The 19,811-nt window shown below is 47.9% G+C and overlaps 1 protein-coding gene across 1 annotated transcript; it reads right to left on the minus strand.

Moving 5' to 3' along the window:
• Positions 1 to 7,501: 7,501 nt before the first annotated feature.
• Positions 7,502 to 19,519, minus strand: LOC104382890 (excitatory amino acid transporter 4). Its single transcript, XM_009990936.2, has 9 exons — positions 19,306 to 19,519; positions 18,299 to 18,436; positions 17,296 to 17,500; positions 14,772 to 14,814; positions 13,812 to 14,152; positions 10,960 to 11,193; positions 9,706 to 9,900; positions 9,115 to 9,249; positions 7,502 to 7,700 (listed from the first exon to the last, which is right to left on the minus strand). The coding sequence occupies exons 1-9, from the start codon at positions 19,517 to 19,519 to the stop codon at positions 7,502 to 7,504; spliced, it is 1,704 nt and encodes a 567-aa protein (XP_009989238.2).
• Positions 19,520 to 19,811: the final 292 nt, after the last annotated feature.

Raw genomic sequence — 19,811 nt, forward strand, 5'->3', positions numbered from 1 at the left:
AGGGGCGGAGGAGAGAACTGAGCGTGCGAAGGAATTTCCATGTAAAGCGAGAAAAAATGAACCAATTGTTTAAGAGAATACCAATAATATGTAACCATGTTATGAGTACGCTTGATTGCAGTGTTATCAATAAGTGTAAACTTAGTAAAGTTTCTGTCCAGGGGCCGGCGGTGCAGCCAGGAGGAGACATCCCCCGTGCACCCGCACCGCAATAAAGAATGCCACTTTCTAAAACTCCAAAGTGAGTCTTGAAAAGTTCAATTTCAATTGCATCGACTTTTTAGGTATCAATACTCTAGTCCTTTCAACATCTTCATTGCCTTTCCTTGGACTCTCCAGTATGTCCATGTCTCTTTGGTACGGAGGAGCCCAGAACTGGGCACAGCACACCAGGTGTGGCCTCACCAGTGCTGAGCAGAGGGGACGGGTGACCTCCCTCAAACTGCTGACAACACTTCTCCTAATCCAGGCCCCGTTAACCTTCTTTGCAGCAAGGGCACGTTCCTGTCTAGTGTTCAACCTAGTGTCCACCAGGGCCTCCAGGTCCTTTTCTGCAAAGCTGCTTTCCAGCTGGGTGGCCCCCAGCATCTGCTGGTGCATGGAGTTATTCCCTCTCAGGTGCAGGAATTTGCATTTCTCGTTGTTGAACTCTGTGAGATTTTGTGAGGTCAGTGTATTTCTCCGGCATGTTGAAAGATTAAATGAAATTTAAAGATTCAAGGAAGCCTTGTCTTAGTGGCATCCAGTGAAAGGACAAGAGACAATGGGCACAAATTGAAATACAAGAAATTCTATTTAAACAAAGAAAAAGATTTTTTACTGTCAGCATGATTGAACACTGGAACAGGTTGCCCAGAGAGGCTGTGGAACCTACATACTTGGAGATGTTCAAACTCCAACTGGACAAAGTCCTGAGCAATCTGCTCTAGCTGACCCTGCTTTGAGGAGAGGGCTTTGACTAGATGACCTCCAGAGATCCCTCAACCAAGCTACTTGTACCACACAGGAGAGTCTGCATGGCTGGGAGGGCAGGAGGTGTGGACTTGTCTGCGTGTGCACCCCAAGTGCACTAATAGGCCTTAGTAGCCCTGAGCAGCCTCACGTAGGGCCCCTGCCCACACTCATGGGCCCAGGAGCTCTAAGCTCAGCCCTGAGCCTTCATAGCCTGAGCTGTATCACTGCAGGAGTACAGGTCTCTAGTTCAGCCACAGCTGTGACCATGCCTGGCTGTGGACCCTGTTGATCTAAACCTCATTCCCTGGGATGGCTCTGTTTAACATCTTTGTCGGCGACATGGACAGTGGGATTGAGTGCACCCTCAGCAAGTTGGCTGATGGCGTCAAACTGTGTGGTGTCGTTGACACGCTGGAGGGAAGGGATGCCATCCAGAGGGACCTTGACAGGCTTGGGAAGTGGGCCTGTGTGAACCTTGTCCTGCACATGGGTCAGGACAATCCCAAGCACAAGTACAGTCTGGGTGAAGAATAGATTGAGAGCAGCCCTGAGGAGAAGGACTCGGGGTGCTGGTGGATGAGAAGCTCAACATGAGCTGGCACCGTGCGCTGGCAGCCCAGAGAGCCACCCGTGTCCTGGGCTGCATCCAAAGCAGCGTGGGCAGCAGGGCGAGGGAGGGGATTCTGCCCCTCTGCTCTGCTCTCCTGAGACCCCCCCCCCTTCAGTGCTGCATTCAGCTCTGGGGTCCTCAGCACAGGAAAGACATGGAGCTGTTGGAGCGAGTCCAGAGGAGGCCATGAAGATGATGTGAGGGCTGGAACACCTCTGCTATGGAGACAGGCTGAGAGAGTTGGGGCTGTTCAGCCTGGAGAAGAGAAGGCTCCAGGGAGACCTTCCAGCACCTTCCAGTAACTAAAGGGGACCTACAAGAAAGGTGGAGAGGGGCTTTTTGCAAGGATGTGTAGTGACAGGACATGGGGCAATGGCTTTAAACTGAAAGAGGGGAGATTTAGACTGGATAAGGAAGAAATTTTTCACTCTGAGGGTGATGAGGCCCTGGAACAGGTTGCCCAGAGAAGTTGTGGTTGCCCCATCCCTGGAAGTGTTCAAGGCCAGGTTGGGTGAGGCTGTGAGCAACCTGATCTAGTGTCCCTGAAGGTGTCCCTGACCATGGCAGCGAGGTTGGAACTAGACAATCTCGAAGGTTCTTTTCAACCCAAACCACTCTATGATTCTATGACTAGTTTTTTAGAGCTTGACCTTGGCCTTGCGGCATCACTGTGTGCCTGCTCAGCAATCACCAGACCTGGCTTGTCCTCAGACCTGCTTCATCACCATGCTATTGTCTTATGGTCTGGACTCTTGGCTGAACGTGGCTATCATCTCTGAGTGTATGCTGCCTACGCTTCTTGGGTACTGTGGGACTGGGCCATGACTTGTGATGCTCTTGCCCCATCAGCCATGTTACTCACCTCAGTTCCAGTTTCGGTTCCTTAGGGAACAAAAGATAAGAAAAAGGGATATCAAGGGGAGAAGAACTAACAGCTTTCACTTTACTCAAATATTGTGGCATTAATGCAACATTCCAGCGAGTAATGTAACCTTGTTATTGTTTAAGCCTCAGACACCTCTTCCGTGTAACCTTTGTTTGGGGTGGATTTCCTAGATGGAAGTATGTGCTTGTGTGCTGTGTACTGCGTGTGAAGTAAGCCTCGTGCAGCTTTGCCGCTTTATGGACAGATACAAAAGATGGCATCAAAGGAAAAGCTTTACGGAAAGGCCTTGTAAAAATCTGAATTTAGTATTTGACCCATGACATAGGCACATGGAGATAAGGAAGTGTAATACATAATGCTGAAAGTAATGTCCCTAACTTTAGGAGGTCATGGTCCTGAGGAAAAATAATAGAAAAAAAAAATCATGGGAAAGCATTGTGGAAAAAATTCCCTTTATTTTTCAAAAATGCAAACTATCTTTGTTAACACTGAAACTCAACATGAGGAAAAAGCCCTTGGGAATTAACATGCACCAGAATGCTACGGACACACTGTACAGCACTGATTTCCAGTGATCTGTTTCTTCCCTGGGCAGAGCAAAAGCAGGACATACAATTTTAGGGCAGTTTTCATGGGCAGATCTGACTCCTGAAACAATGTGCACATATCACATACGTGATGTGACACATGGCCTATCATCTGAAAATCCATATTCTTCATGGATTCTCTCTCTTAAAATTAATTCTGAAGAGGTGCATCCTAATCCAAGAGCTCCTCATGTGTGTATGCACTGAGATAGCTCGCTGTTTCGTCCTAAATATTGCCCATCTAATCATTAGGAATAAATCTGTTTGCAAATAGGAGAAAATTTGAAAGTTCCTGCGAGCAGAAGCAGCAGGACTACAGTGAAGAAAGGACTGCATAAACTCTAAAATATCTGATAATTTACAAAGGCAGTTGATAAAATTATTTAATACTTTCAGTTACCCCGTTTTGAAGGCTGAGTTAGTACAAGGTCAGCATTGGGTTTGGAGGGAGTACAAACACTTTTATATTCTTTGGCTGAGCTCTGAAAGCCTCATTCCTTGCCAAATCAGACGCAGTGGGGTTGTGGTCCTTGGGATATGTGCGGGGAAGTCAAAGGCAAAAGTGGAAAATTTTCTCTATACGCTGAGAAGTTCTTGTTATGTCACCAGCAGGTACAACTCAAAATCAGCATGCACTGAGCTCCTTCCTGGTACACCTTGCTTCGGAAGACTCCTTACTGGAGTGAAGTAAAATAGCTCGTTGTTTTAAGGCTGAGATTAGTTGAGTAAATCAAAGTGGGCATCCAAATGAAGTATGCAGCTTTACAGCATGAGAGTTTAGCATTGCCTTTCCTCCTTGGATTACCAAGAAAAAAATTAACTCTGTGTACATGTGTGTTTGTGCACAGGCACCCCTTTCATATATGTATAGAGAGAGGTGTGTATATACATACGCAAATTCCTGACAATACTTTACTGTTGGGTACTGTAAACAGCTAAAATCTCGATCATGAACTGGTTATCAACATGGGTGAACACCAGCGCCAAAAACTATCAGCTGAATTCCCCGTGGGAGATCAGTTTGCAGTATTTGAAAATATACTCTGCTTATTTGTGCTCCATTAATCTTGTGTTGAAAGCATTAAATCACAAATGGCAAGGCTTGGAGCGTGCTGCTTTGTGGGAGCGTGCTGCTTTGTGGGAACGTCTGAGATCATGTTGGTGCAATGTGGTGTGGAGAGCCCCTTTTGTGATGTGTTTGCATGTCTGCTAACGGCAACTGAAAATGGGTTGGACTCCTGCTGAGTTTTATTAAAGTATCATTAGGATCCTTCCAGATAGCTTTTAAAAATGGTTGAGCTGGAAGGACCCTTTGCAGTATCTCTAAACCAGAAAGCACGTGCATATATTATAAAGCCAGAAGGGACCCTTACGATCATCCAGCTTGACTGTCTGTATAACCCAAGCCATAGAACTTCCCAGAATTAATTCCCATTTGAGCTGGAGTCCAGTCCAACAATGTTTTCTTCCAATTTATCCGTCAGTTTGCCCTTTATATACAGGAAGTCTCTTCAGGATTAGAATTCAATGCTTTCTTGAAAAGTTGGACAAATAGTCTGAAAAAAAAAAAGAACACCAAGATGCAGTTCAATATGGACAAATATACATTATTATACTTCGGTAACAATAATCAGCTGCACAAACACAGGCTGGGAAGTTACTAGCTAGGCAGCAGTTCTGCTTAAAGTGATACAGGAATTATTATGTGTTACCACTGGAGCGGAGTCAGTGCTATCATGCTGTTGTGCAAAAATAAATAAAGTGCTTTATTGGGTTTTATAAGCAGGTCCGTTCTTTATGAAGGTTTAGACTCATGTCAGCAGAGCTGTGTTAGTGATAAGCCAGTGCTGTCTTAGCTCACTGTAGGTACCAGCTAATGCAGTGTATCTTAAAATTCTTTGATTAAGATCTAGTCTTTAGATACAGCCACCTCATCGAAGTAAGCGTCTAACCTCACTAAGATTTAAGATAAGATGAGCAGACTGGAATTTGCTGTGTGTGCACTCTGATCAGCTGGTGCATAGCATGCTGTTAAACTATGGCAGCCTGAGTCTAAGAGCAATCTTCATGTACATGAAATGTTCTTTCCTTAGTGCTCAGCACCAGTAAGTCTTTAGTTAGATTGTTGTGTCAAATTCTAGTTACTCCACTTTAAGAAAGATGTGGAACAGCAAGGAAAAAGTCCATAGATGAACGTGAATGATTATTACCTGTGAGGGTATACTGGATCTGTTTAGTCTAGAAAGGAGAAGAGCAGACATTATAATAGCATTCATACAAGATAAAAAAATGGTGCAAAGAAGAGGATGATAGTTTGTTATCCTGCTCACTTGCCCCCTGCTAGAGCAGATCTCTTGTCAGAATAAGGAACCTGCCTCCCACAGTCAGGAAAGAGCCTGCTGCCTCAGTGTCTGGGGCCAGCTACTACTAAATGGAGCTACAATACACTTCTATTTACCCTGCTCTGTTATCCACTTCTATGGTAAAGAGACGCATTTGTCCATTTATCTTAGATTCCCAACAATCATCCAGCCCATAAAAATAGAATACTCTGCCTACAGGATGTGGAATGTGGCAGCATCAACATATAATCCTGCAGTTCCAGAAGGACCAAAAAGAGCCTCAGGATTTGGCTTTGGGCATCTCAAGAAATGTGTTTTAGGAAGCTTTGTTAATGCTGAGGAGCTAAGCATGGACAGTTGTGCAGATGTGGTTGCCAAAGTTGACTCCAGCTGATGCCTCTTAGGTGTTCCTTCTTGGGGTCCACTGAGGTGCAATCTGAGTGTGTGGCTAGGGCTTCTGGATGGAAAGGATTACTGTGGAAAGCCAAGGTAGAGGGGTTTAAGGGATACACTGGGTTTGGAATGATGTGCAGATCTTAAGTGAAAGCTGCCCAGTTTAGATAGTTGGGCTGTGCAGCAGGAGGCTGCTTGCTGCTGTTTCTGGGCTTAGCCATTTCTAAAGCAGATCAGCTACGCTGTAGTAGCTCCAAAACTGTGGTTCCTTTCCGTCTTCCCGGTTGTGTCTAGACATTAAGCTTTTGAGTGTTCACGGACATGGATATTGTGGAGCAAGCCCTGCTGGTCCAGTTTACTGGAGTGAGAGATACAGGCTGTGTTCCTGGCCACACCAGGGAAGGGAGATAGAGCACGGATGAAGCAGGTCCCTAGTTCTTGTTTGAACCTCTGAAATGTTTTAGATATCGTGTGGGCTTATGTCCAAGTGTATTAAACAGAAGCTGAGCTCCATCTGGAAGGAACTGAGAAATTTATCCTGAATTTTTAAGTTTGGGGTCTGAAAATTTGTACAAGTGCTGAGAAGTGATTGGGTACAGCCTATAAAAGATAAAGACAATGATATTTTGAAGCACGTTCTGGAGCAATGTGACTGAAGAGAAGTTGCTTCTGAAAATAGCCAAAGATAAGCAAAGGAACAGTTTCCTTAGGAGTCTTATGGTGAGGAGTGAAATTGTTTTCTGAGCAAATCTGGGGTGGCAAGGAGTCATTCCTGGCATGGAGGTTTGACCCAGCTGCTCAGGTGAGCAAACTCTTCTTAAACTTTGCATTTCCCCTCCTGGTTTCACCAAGAGGAGAACAGCTTGCTAAAGAGAAATGAAGTTAACTGGTGTTTGGCAGAGCTTGGTAGAGGGGAGAGCTGTTTCAGAGCCTGAATAATGAATATGATAAATTCTTTAATTTTTCCCTGCCTTCACAATCCTTTAACAGCTTCCACTAATGAAAAGGATATTGACCCCTATTTGTGCTACCAGGCATCACAGTAAGCCCTGTCCCTGCTGTGTAGTCCCACATTCCTTCGGGAGCTCGGTGACCCTAATATCTGCAGCCAGAAGGGTTGCTAGAGGAGTGAGAAGCTCTCAGGAAGCATCGACAGCATGTCTGTGCAAACACCAGGGCTGCAAGCAAGGAGGACACTGGGTGATTAGCCAGTGAAGAGCTGTACAGGAGTGCTGGGGCTCTCCAGAGATCTCCTGATGGCCAAAGCTAAAAGCTTTATGTGCTTGGGGGAAGCCACTGACCAAGTGAAGGCTTTGCAGCTGTGTCCTGCAGGGCTGAGTCATCATGGCAACATTTTGGTGCCAGTCCACAGGTAGCGGTGTCCCCAGCCCATCTTGCTGCTTAGCTGTGCTCATACTTCAGCTCAGAAACGAAGGAGCTCTTAATCCGGCTCATTCACTGAGTCTTCTTTACTCAGGTCTAGCTCTTGGACCCCGTAAGAATGACTAAATCAGGCTTTTGTGGAATAAAACTTCCTTTGCAGTTTAATTTTCTCCTCTTTAATGCCAGTCAGAAAGAGATGGGGGAGAAGTGGGATTAGGGAAGACTGCATGTGGCAGAGGGGGGAGAACAGTGTGCCTCTTAGTGGATGTTTCTCTGTCCTCCACTGTGGACTTCTGTTTCAAGTCTTGGGTTTTTACAGCATTAATCTGCACTCTGCTGCCCCATTTCACAATGCTGTCTCACTCCTGGGGTGCCTGTGAGTGTCATTCTGTGGGCAGACCAGCTGGGAGAGCTGCCCTTTCTCCTCTGTCACAGAATTACCGAGTTCGCAGTCCTGCGCATCTAGCTCACGCCGGGAGAGATGCTCCACGATGCCCGCGCCCAGAGAATCTCCCAGGACATTGGTGGTCGTTCTGAGGCGATCGCTGAAAAATCAGAGAGAAAAATGAAATATAGCTTCTTAGTAATAGCTAAGGGGATGAAAACTATTTCAAGAAACATCTTCAATTAAACTTTTTCTATGTTTCAAGTCACTCTAACAATTGACACTTCAACATTGACAGGAAAATGACTCCCAGAGAGCTTTCCTTGCTTAATAGCCCTGAGCACAGGCTTCATATTTATTCCTGCTCTATTGCATTCCCAGTTTCTCATGGAAAAGTTTTGGACTTGCCACAAAACGAGAGAAATGTTATTGTGGTTCCACATGGACAGTTTCCTTTCCAAAGGGCTGCTAAGGCCTTTCTGCAGACTCATAGGACCCTCACCACGTCTGTTACGCTTGAGTTGCATTTCATTTTAGAAAAAGTGCAGAAATTCTGGTGCAAAGCTATGACTTAGTGCTGCTGTGAAGCCAGATTTCCTTAACATGGGCAGTATACACTAAGACAAGGCACCAGATTCTTCGTGCAAAATAGCAAATCTGAACCACCCTTTGCAATGAGATATTCTCCACAGCCACAACTACGTAAGAGCTGAAGCTATTGCCAGTCCAGCAACCTACCGTATCCTTCAGTGGTAGCAACAAATGAGACTTTTGGTACCCAACTGAAACTAACCTTTCTGGGTAAGTACAAGAGGTAACCTGGTGTCTTAGGAGGCAGGACCTTTTCTGTTCTTATGCGCAGTTCACAGGAGAAGTGGAGGCATTGGACAAGACTCTTGCTTCCAGCTGCTCAGCCATGGCTGGGAGCACTTTGGCTGCTTTGGCTACAAACCAGCAATACAAGATACAGAAGAACAGAGGAAACTCTGACAGTGTATCCCTGAGTCAGGATTTTGTTGTCTGTGAGACAGCTCAAATGCATTCTTCTGTCTAGCTCCTAAGGGCACTCCTGTGAAATCACTTGTCCGGAGGTTTGAAAGGGAAGGAAAGCTGAAATGGAGCAATGTAGCTGACTAGCTGCACCCATCTAAACACTCCTCAACTTTGTACAGCTTAGTCTCATCCCACGTTCTGTGTTTGGTAGTACAGAACCATCCTTCTGCAGTGTGAATTTGCTTATTATTGGCACAACCTGTCCCTGTTGGTCTGGAGATAGTTTCTGGGTGCCTTTTAAGATGAAGCAAACTAAGGACATCCTGCTTGGTGACCAGGCTGATCTGCAAGTGACCTCTGATGCCCTGGGTCACTGAAGCACATGGTGAAGAGAGGATGAATGCTCTGTCAGCATGGACAGAGAGGGCTACTGGGCAAAGCTCATGGATACAGGTGTGCTTTAAGCTTAATGATACAGGTTACGGAGACTGCTTTTAGCAGAGACATTGGGAGTACAGACGAACGCTGTAAGCACTGGCAGGGAACACAGAGCAGTGCCTGCTGCTGGGCAGAGAACTTACAGAAACCAGTCCACAGCAATGATCAGCGTAATGTCTTCAGTAGGCAGCCCCACTGATGTCAGCACTATCACCATAGTCACCAGTCCTGCCTGTGGAATACCTGCGGCTCCAATGCTGGCTGCCGTGGCAGTGATGCTGGAAGGAACAGGAAAGCACAGCTGTCAGCAAAGGGGAGAGAAGGGGTAGTCGTATTTGCAAAAATGTCAGTAAGTAGCTCAAGCATCATCTGCAAAACATCTTGGCAGACTTTCTGCCCTGGTCACTGAGCAGGCTGGTGACACATAGGAGGACATCAACACAGCAGCCAGGCTCCCCCTGCCAGGCACCCATCCGTAACAGACCACACGCTGCAGCTCTAGCTAAGGGGTAGCCCACACCTGGAAATGCAGTAAGGGCTCAAGTGAAGCCTCAAAGGCATGGTGCTCGAATCGTATGTGCTTCTACACCTGGAGGTGTAGCACACCCTTCTTTTCCATACTGTTTTTTTTTTTTCATTGTATCTTCTGAGCAAAAAAGAAACCTGACCATGGCTCAGATAAGCCAACAAAACTGAAACCCTTTCCGTAGTCCCATAGCTCTTTCAAAAGTTACCTTATTGTGATGATCTGCCCGAAGTCAAGTTCATAGTTGTTGACTTGTGCAATGAAGATGGCTGCAAGGGCCTCGTACAGCGCAGTGCCATCCATGTTAATTGTAGCTCCCACAGGCAGAACAAACCTCGTGATGCGCCTGTCCACACCGTTGTTTTCTTCCAGGCACCTGAAGGTGATGGGCAGTGTTGCTGAGCTGAAAGGAATTTACAAAACAACATGAATTCAGTATATGCTGACTTTGGAACAGGGACTAAGCCTCTGCCTGGTTTATGACCTTACCCATCTGTTTTTCACCCTGCCATGCGAGCCAGAGGCCAGAAGCTGCTAGGAGAAAGAACAGTCTAAGCAAGGCTTCCTCAGATATGGTGCACACTGCAGTTGCACATTCAGACATGGCTTTCCTGAGGGGGCTGGGACAGGGGCTGTGTAGCCCTGAGGCACGTGATGCTGGTCTAACACCAAAAGAAGGTGATACTGGAGAATTCAGGGTGCATAGGACAGAGCCTAAAGACCGAAACTCCTTTTCCATCTATTAAAAAAACTGGAGCCCTTTCTCAACCCCCTCAGTGCATAAGACAACAATGACCTATGTGTGAGAATATATCATAAAGCAAAGAATTGTTTCTGAAAGGGAACATGAGCAGAAAAGGTGCTGTGGGTTTCAGTGTCGAGAGTGCATGTGGAGAGACTGTTATGTGCTTGCCAGGAAATGAATACAGTAAGAAACACGGCACCTGGGGAAACGACAGCTACCTACAATCCATTGCGTTGGCTGTGTTGCATGGCAGCGTGTGTCATTGGATGTACAGGTGTCCACTGCCGTTGGCCAGGGTTCCTGTGCGAGTACTGCCAGCTGCAGGCAGTATGTCTGCCTGGGACGGAGAAATGTGCGACTGCGTGCAGCTACGTGTGTGTGAGAGGTGTGTGCATGGGGAATCACGCTGCGATGCAGCAGGATTTGATATTGTCGTGAGCTCAGCATTTCAGTGCTGCAGGCAGAGTCAACACCCTGTTTAGTAAGGATGAAGATGGGCCATGCACTGATGGTTAGAGGTGGCCACGTAGTTAGAGCTCCTGGGCAGGGGAGTGGGAATCTTTCCACTCTCAGATGAACTTGGCTGGACCAGTACAAAAAGCTGCTAGTGCTAGAAACCGTGAGACTGCAGTGCTGCACTGAGGGCGATGGAGTGCTGAGAAGCAGCCCCAGAGTATCCACACCAGCCCCAACCCTACCCCTGCGTAGCCACCGTACCTTGAGGAGGTGCCCAGGGCTGTGATGAGGGCCTGCAGAAGCCCTGCAATGAACACCCAGGGGTTTCTGTGAGTGACGATGAAGTAGAGCAGTGGCAGGATGCAGAGGGCGTGAATGAGGAGCCCAACGATGACGGTGAGCGTGTACATCCCCAGCTGGCCTCCCATCACCGCTAGGTCATCCATCTCCAGGATTTTACCAGCAATTAAAAACATGATCCCAACTGGAGCATACCTGTGGCAGAAACACAAGGCCGATGCTCAGAACTGGCACACACTTTCACACCTGTTTAACACATGCTGTCTTGACAAACCCCCAGTAAGCCAGCACACCAGAAGTGCTCACGGAGCCTTATCATTGGATGATACTGCTGGTTTCTTTTATGGAAACCTGGAGAGAGCTGAGATTTGTTTACCATACGGTCAAACCCAGCACTTGTTGCACTGTTGGGGACCCCAGCACTCTGTTGTGTTCACAGCTTGGGCTCTGGTGGAGGTTTCCTCCTCCTTCTGGGTTCTCTACATGTTTCCACAACACTCCTTGTAGAACTGATAGGAAAGGTTATGTAGAGGAGTCTTCAGAGTCCCTTCCTTTCCTAATAGAGTATTTTTTTTACTGAGAAGCACAGGGAAGTATAGGAGAAACAGGGAATCAGGGAGTAACAAGAAATAGTGTCCTACAGGCTCTGGGATGTCAGCCTTACTATCTTCAGATGTTCTCATTTAGGGACTAGGAGAATAGAGAGAATCCATAGCTGTTGTAGCAAGGACAGCTGGGTCTCTTGAGCTTGGAGAAGAGGAGACTGAGGGGGACCTCATTAATGTTTATAAATATGTAAAGGGTAACTGTCATGAGGATGGAGCCAGGCTCTTCTCAGTGGCATCTAATGACAGGACAAGGGGAAAGGGATCTAAGCTGGAACATAGGACGTTCCGCTTAAACATGAGGAAGAACTTCTTCCCAGTTGGGGTACCAGAACACTGGAACAGGCTGCCCAGAGAGGTTGTGGAGTCTCCTTCTCTGGAGATGTTCAAAACCTGCCTGGACACGTTCTTGTGTGATCTGATCTAGGTGGTCCTGCTCCGGCAGGGGGATTGGACTAGATGATCCTTTGAGGTCCCTTCCAATCCCTGACATTCTGTGATTCTGTGACTGGGCACACCAACACCTGTGAAAGCAGCCATGGCTTATATAAAAACCCATTTTGAGGTACGTTGCTATCCTTTCCATTCCTTATGGCTCTTTCCCCCCTCTATAACAATGCATCTCATGAGCAGTAGTGAGGCTCCACAGAAAGGAAGTCATAACACGGACATGGGGAATATCATGGGCACTGAACTAAACAAGGACAAATAACTGGACCGAAGAAAATTCCAGCTCCATGGTCACACCTGTCAGGGCTTGGCCTCTACAAGGCTCACATGCAATTCATGCACAAGTCTCAGAGGACCACATGCCAGCCTCCAACTTAGCCTGGGAGGTTTGGAAAAGTTTCAGGAAAGGATTTCACAAATATTTCATTTCCTCTGACCTTCTTAGAAGACATTCTCAGCTGCAGCTAGTGACTAGATCTCCCCAGGAAAAACAAGCTCCTGGGAGATGCTCTGCAGACTGTGGCTTCAGGAAGGAGTGCTGGGCTGCAGCTGACAGTCCTGCCTCCTGGACCAGCAGGATTTTGCAAGTCAGGAGGTCTCTCCAGACACTACCTACTGTATGCACTCTGGCAGTTTCCTGGGTGTAACCGATGTGCACCTTGCCCTCCTTCAAGGTAAGGCAGAGCTGAAGGAGGGGGTGTTGAAGGCACCTTGAAATTGTCTCTGGGAGTAGTGTGCAGGTTTACTTGTTCCACTGTGCTCGTGATCTCTCTTCAGTGCCCTCTGGCAACTCCTGTCTCAGGAAAGCAAGGCCCCAGGTCCTGGCTCATCTATGGAGGAAAAGATCCCAGAGGGGCTGGGGCTCCCTGGTGCTCTGCTATAAGCTTGGAGTTGTTCTCCCTTTCGCGTCTTTGTGTAAGTCCTGCCCCTTGTGCCTAGAATGTTACTCTGAGATAAAAGACTGACTAGAAGACCAGGAAAAGGAAGCTGGAGTGATGTAAAATGGGAGAAGGAGCAGGGCTGACAGATCCCCTCCCTGACAGATATTTCCATGTATTCTGCCAGCCCTGTCTTGCAGTACCTGCCACCAACTCGCATTTAGACCTTGAGCTCTAGATGGGTAAAAAGCTTAAAATAACATTTGGTAAAATGCTGCCTTCTAGAGAAGACTTGTCTCAGCAATGCTTGGCTTATCTGGATGATGTAGTACAGGCAGGCTTACACAGAAAGCAACGAGCAGCTGAGCTCTAGAGGAGTCGGGATCTGGGAGGCCTCAAACTGATAGGCAGTGACTTCGAGTTGACGTCAACCCAGCTCGGCTCTCAGAGTCAACACATATAGGTGCCACTCTGAGTAGCAGAAAAGTGGCAATAGGTTACTGTGATTCGTAGCTAAGTCAGACTCCTGGAACATAGCTGGAAGGAAAGCTTTTGGTGGGAAAGCCTCACACCCTACCCCTGTTGGTAAGGCTAAGAGATCTTCCACTCCAGCTCTCTGGTCTTCCAAGGATGTTTCCAGCAGCCTCAAGGACAGCAAGTCCTGGTGTACCTGATATTTCTAAGGTAAAAACAAAAAACAGGAAATGAAATGTGAACAAATATCCCATCCAGACTTTTCCCTCCAGCCTGATGGAGCCAAAGGAGAGCTGTGCCCATCTGCTTTTCCTGTACATGTTATCGTTAAAGCTACCCCACTTCCCATCAGGTCAGTGGAAACTGCACCTGCAGACCTCCTGCTCCAACCGGCTGTGCTCCTCACCAGATGATAATGGCCACCAGCCTCATGATGGCTTCGTTGAGGCAGTTAAAGAACTCCCGCAGGGCCCGTCCCTTCTGCTTCATGCTGCCGATCACCAAACCGAAGCACATGGAGAACACTACCAGCCCCAGCGCGTTCACCCCATTGGCTGAGCCCGGGATGGGAATGACTTCTTCAAAGGTCAGCACCTCGGAGACGGTCCCCAGGGCATGAGTGATGTTCTCCAGGATGCCAGTGAAGTTCTCAGGCACAGGGATCTGAGTGGTTGTCACACCTGCTGTGACATTGCTGCTGTGGAGGACGGTTCTGGTGAAGACCCTGGTGCTGTACTGTGTCTTGTACTGAAAAGATACAGATTATCAGATGTACTCACAAGCCCTCGTTCAGAAGCTCAGGACAACATGCCAGGCTCTTGCATCCCTTCCTAAAGAAGGGAGAGCACTGCAAGTTCCTGCTGACCTGTGTGGGAAACTTGCTGTGCCTGTTCTCAACTTCCCTCGCTTAATGCTTTCATCAAAAAGTCCATAGGGCTGAAAGCCAAAAGAGACCATGGGAGCATCTCATATCCCTAGGACCGATATATTCTGGCTTCTCTGGTAACCCTTTATGCTGCTTCTAAGGGCACTAGCACTATGGAAGAGACAAATCCTTGGAGAATCTGCTCCAATTTACTGCCAGTCCAAGCCTGCTACCTGAGATCACACAAACCCTTCCTGACTCTGAGTGTGGGATGAGATGGGATGGTGGTTGAAGCCCTCATCTACAGACAGCTTGAAAATCTTGTGTGAGGGTTGCTATAATGGAGACTACTGACTGCAGTGCCTCCTGGAGCAGTCAGACTTGGGGAGGTAAGAAGGCAGGATAAAGCAACTGCTGTTCCATCCCTCAGAGAAGTAGGTTGGACCCTGGTCTAGAGCACAGGGTGCAAGGGGAAGTGATAGGCCAGGTGGGATTTCATACCTGTTTGAAGCAGGCTTCTACCAGGTTGGGCGGGAACATATTCCTGCAGTGGATAAAACAAGGAAAGAGTTATTGACCTGTTTGACTAGCAAGAAAACATGGGCTTCCTGGCTAACGCCGCTCTGCTGGAGCAGTGTCTCTGGTCACAGGTGTCACTGCCAGCTCAGGCTACAGAGCAGATGGGCCCTTTCTTTCTGGCTGACGGAAGGTGGGAACATGCTGACCCAGAGCTACGCGCCTCTCCTGCATCTTTTCAGACTCCAGAAGGTTGTATTTCAGGTATGTGGAAAGAGACTACACACATACAGCACTGGGGTATGGGTCCATTGTAAAAACATCATCAAACCCAAGCGAACCTTAGAACAATACCGTATTACAATTTCAGTATACTGCCCCGCTCTCAGCCTCATCTCTACAGCTGTCATTGGAGGTCTTTGTTATCTTGTACCTCAGAAACAGAGCTTCATACTGCTTGAGACAGTACAGCTTTGCAATTCACCATGGAACGTCACAGCAAGGGAGAGAGAGACAATGTCTGGGGAACCACTTCCTCGATTTCCTTGGGTCAGTGAAGATGAATATTTGGAGTAGCCTTTGCTGGGTTAATTTCTGAAGGGCACGCAGTCATTGCTAATCCTGCTTCCAGCCTTTCCTTTATAGAACGTTTTTCCAGCCCCACCATTTGCTGACCTTTTCAGATTATTTTGCATCATAGGTATTTTGTGAGCTGCTCTTTACTTTCTTCCCAAACAGGAGAGACTCCTTGGTAAAACAAGCAGGAAATGAAACAATGGCAGCAAAATGACACCTGAGATATCAATGAAGAAGTTCATAGATTCATAGATTCATAGATTTCTAGGTTGGAAAAGACCTTAGAGATCATCGAGTCCAACCATCCCTAATCCCCATTAAACCATATCCTCAAGTAGCTCATCCACCCTATTCTTAAACACATCCAGGGATGGGGACTCAACCACCTCCCTGGGCAGCTTATTCCAGTGGCTGACAACCCTTTCAGAGAAGAAATACTTCCTAACATCCAACCTGAATCTCCCCTGACTAAGCTTATGCCCATTTCCTCTTGTTCTATCACCCATCACTAATGTAAAGAGCCCTTCCCCCACCTCCCCACCATCTTTTCTCAAGTATTTATAGGCCGTAATCAGGTCTCCCCTCAGCCTCCTCTTCTCCAGGCTAAACAGCCCCAACTCCCTCAGCCACTCCTCATAAGTTTTATTTTCCAGCCCCTTGACCAGTTTAGTCGCCCTTCTTTGGACTCGCTCCAGGAGCTCAATATCTCTCTTAAAGCGAGGGGCCCAAAACTGGACACAATATTCCAGGTGCGGCCTCACCAGTGCCGAGTACAGGGGCAGGATCACTTCCCTGCTCCTGCTGGTCACACTGTTCTTGATACATGCCAGTATCCCATTGGCCTTTTTGGCCACCTGGGCACACTGCTGGCTCATATCAAGCCGGTAGCCAACCAACACCCCCAGGTCCTTCTCCGCCAGGCAGCTCTCCAGCCACTCTTCCCCGAGCCTATAGCGATGCTTGGGGTTTTTACACCCCAAGTGAAGGACTCTGCACTTGGCCTTATTAAAGCTCATGCCATTGGCCTCAGCCCAACGATCCAGTCTGTTCAAATCCCTCTGAAGGGCCTCCCTACCCTCGAGCAGATCGACACAGCCTCCCAGCTTGGTGTCGTCCGCAAATTTACTGAGGGTACATTCAATCCCCTCATCCAGGTCATTGATAAAGATGTTAAACAGAACTGGGCCCAGCACTGAGCCCTGGGGAACCCCACTGGTGACCGGCCTCCAGCCGGATTTAGCCCCATTTACCACCACTCTTTGGGCCCGGCCATCCAGCCAGTTTTTAACCCAAAGGAGGGTGTGCCTATCCAGGCCAGCAGTTACCAGTTTCTCCACCAGAACACTATGAGAAACTGTATCAAAGGCTTTACTGAGGTCCAGGAAAACTACATCCACAGCCCTTCCCTCGTCAACCAGGCGGGTCACCCTGTCATAGAAGGTGATCAGGTTTGATTGGCAAGACCTGCCTTTCATAAACCCATGTTGACTGGGCCTGATCACCCTGGATTCTTATACACTTGTCAGGTCTCAATCCCATTTCTTCTCTTGCTTACCAAAACATGGAGCTCTTCTAGCTGCTAAAAAGAAGAGCTGACTCTGTCCCAGCTCAAACCAGGACAACTATATATTAATCTTGGCAGTGCTACCTGTTGATAGTGTTCACTACTTGTTTTGCTGAGCACACCTTGGCCTCTTGCATTAATACCTCTAACAGAAGGGCTGGACTCCAGAGCTCCAGGCCAAGCGTTCAATCTCAGAGTGGCAAAGCCAGTTAGCTAGACTGATCTAGAGGTAGTAGGCTGGGCAAGACTTGGACAAAAATCTCTCCATAAGAGTATGTGCCTAAAGCTGTGTCACTGCAAAAGGACATGCCATGGAGAAATGCAATCTCACTGATATGGTCTGAACATGAAACCATCTTGTTCACCTACCTCACCAAGTCCATGAAGGCATCTGTGGTCTGCACCTGCTCAATTCTGCCTTCTCGGTGAAGTTTGTCCTTAGATCCTTTTCCTGGGTGGATGATGATCACCATGAGGATGCCAATGAAGACGGCTATGATTGTGGTCACCATGTAGTAGACCACAGCCCGCATCCCCATCTTCCCTGAGGCTCTGCCGTCCAGCGAGGCCATTCCTGAGGAGCCACACAGAGACAAGATGAGGTGTGTTGTCTTAGAGGGAAGGGGGAAGCCCAAGGAAGATTCAAAGTGTGTAGGGCACATTGCATGAGTTGGATGGGGAGCTGGGGTCTCTAGGAAGCACAGTGTACAAGAGGCAGACTTTGGAGCTCCAAGGTGATGTCGATATGGGAGAATGTGGCTTGTGGTTATGAAGAAGCATAGCAGTGGTAAGTCTTAGGCTGCATTGGGGAATGTACCAATTTCCTCCTAAAGCTCTCAGAAAGGAAGTAATCCCCTCCCAGTACATTGAGCCTTTAAGTCCCTAATGGTGGGATGGTTCAGCAGGTGGAATGCCTTGCAGTCTCTTCTTCTATCCAAAAAGCTTGGCTGGCTGGCTGGCATGTCTTCTATGATGAGCTGGATGAAAGGTCAACTCCAGCTCTTTTGGATTGACACAAATTAACCTTGCCTAGGCTGGAGGAAACCTAAAGCTGACTTGGGCAACAAACTTGTTGACGTTTGAGGTTATGTAGGATGAAATCCTTGTTAGTGCTCAAGTGTTAGGCATTGGAAACAGCACATTGTGTCCTCCCCAGTCTTCTGAGAAAGCACAAGGCCCTCTGCCTCTATTCCCCACTACTGAGCCAGCAGGGGTATGACTGTGCATCATGTTCACTACAGCTGTAGGTTCATGCATGTCACTACTAGCCAAGCTAACCCAGGCTCCTCCAGCTGGGGCACAAAGGGGTACTCCAGCAACAGCTAGCATTGGTCTGCTGGTTATTGCCTTGGCTGAAAGCAACAGTTCTCACCTGTAATCAAGCTCGAGACAATGAGAGGAAGAACCAACATCTGGAGCATACGCATCAGCAGCTCGCCGGGGAAGGAGAAATACTTGATCTGGCGGTAGGTCAGCTGGTAGGGCCGGAGGGAAAACGCCAGGATGATCCCTGTGGATCAGCAAGGGATGAGAATGGAAATGGGCAAGTGTGATCCAGTGGTCTGTCCCTCAGTCCTATAGCATGGCTTTTCTCTTTCTTGTCTCCTTTCAGTTCTTCCTCTCCCCAAAGGAAAAAATGTTCTTTCTTTTTCTAAAAGGCTATGATGTAGTTTTCATTGTGTGCTCTCTCTCTCCCTCTGACATGTTTATATGAACAAGAACCTCAAGCTAAACCACAGGTCTCCTTGTTGCTCTGTCTGCTGCACTTCTAGGGTCTGTTCCCAGGAAGCTCATGAACACAAAAATACCATGACCAGAGACATGATCTCCTAGCCTAACCTAAGTGTGACTACACAGTTCAGAGACTTTGTCCACCCACCTCTTAAAGCTGAGTTCAGCCAGTGAGTTAGAGACATAGCCTGGATCAAAAGCTAGGGACAATCCACTACCTGCTGGGCAGATGTTTGCATTGTATCACAGTCCTTTGCATCAGTTCCCCCTTCTGGTACTGTCAGGCTAAAGCTGTGGGATGAATCTGATGAGCCCTTGTGCCTGTAGCTGCACTCACAAGAAGCCTCTGAACAAACCTGGATGATTTTTTTTGAGGATTGGTAGAGCTGGATCATCAAACCCTTTCTGTTGTAGACTGTTCCTAAGCTGCAGCCAGAAAGGATCAACAAAGCCTCCCTCATACGCCCTCTGTAAGGTCTGCTGTCCTTGCACACAAAGGTACCTCTGATTTGGACAGCATTCTGAGCTGTCAGCTCATCAGTTTCACCTCCCCAGCCAAATTGTTAGGATAAAATAAAATCTTTGTAGAATAACCAAGCTTTTCCCCACAGTTATGAATGGTGCCCAGTGTTGCCACCAGCTCCATACCTAGTAAGACTGCAGCAATGGTGAAGAGGACGAAGGCGTTTCTCCTGAAGAAGCTTTTGGCACTGTCAGCAGTGATGCTGTGCATCCGCTTTTTGGCCCGCGCCGCCCGCTTCTGCACCGCCTGCCGGATGCGCTGCACCCGGCTCTCGGCGTTGAGCCGCTTGGCTGCATCCTCATTGAGGAACAGGCTGTTGACGTGGCTCTGCTCGCTCATGGTGGGCACGGCCGCTCCGTCCCCGCGGCACGGCTCTGCCAGCGCTGGGCAGGGAGAAGCACAGGAGGGAGAGCGTGAGCTGCAGCGCATGACACCTCGCCTTCATTTTTAGCTCATTTCCCTGGGGCCCTCAGCAGGTTTATTTACAGTTGATTAATGAGTTCCTCTGCCCCTCTACAAGGAGCTGACCCTGGGGCAAGGCATCTAAAGAGCTGCCAGGGTCTTTTCACGACTGCTCTGGTGTCTCTGGAGAAGCTCTGGCCTCTGTAGCACCCAACCTGCAGTGAGGAGC

This window comes from Tauraco erythrolophus, chromosome 28, assembly GCF_009769465.1.
Source record: "Tauraco erythrolophus isolate bTauEry1 chromosome 28, bTauEry1.pri, whole genome shotgun sequence".
NCBI lineage: Eukaryota > Metazoa > Chordata > Aves > Musophagiformes > Musophagidae > Tauraco > Tauraco erythrolophus.

Coding starts and splice junctions, on each gene's coding strand:
- LOC104382890 (XM_009990936.2), bottom strand. CDS start 19,519: ATGAGCGAGCAGAGCCACGTCAACAGCCTGTTCCTCAATGAGGATGCA. Junction 18,437..19,305: donor CATTGCTGCAGTCTTACTAG/GTATGGAGCTGG, acceptor GCTGATCCACAG/GGATCATCCTGGCGTTTTCC. Junction 9,901..10,959: donor GCCCTGGGCACCTCCTCAAG/GTACGGTGGCTA, acceptor AATTCCTTTCAG/CTCAGCAACACTGCCCATCA.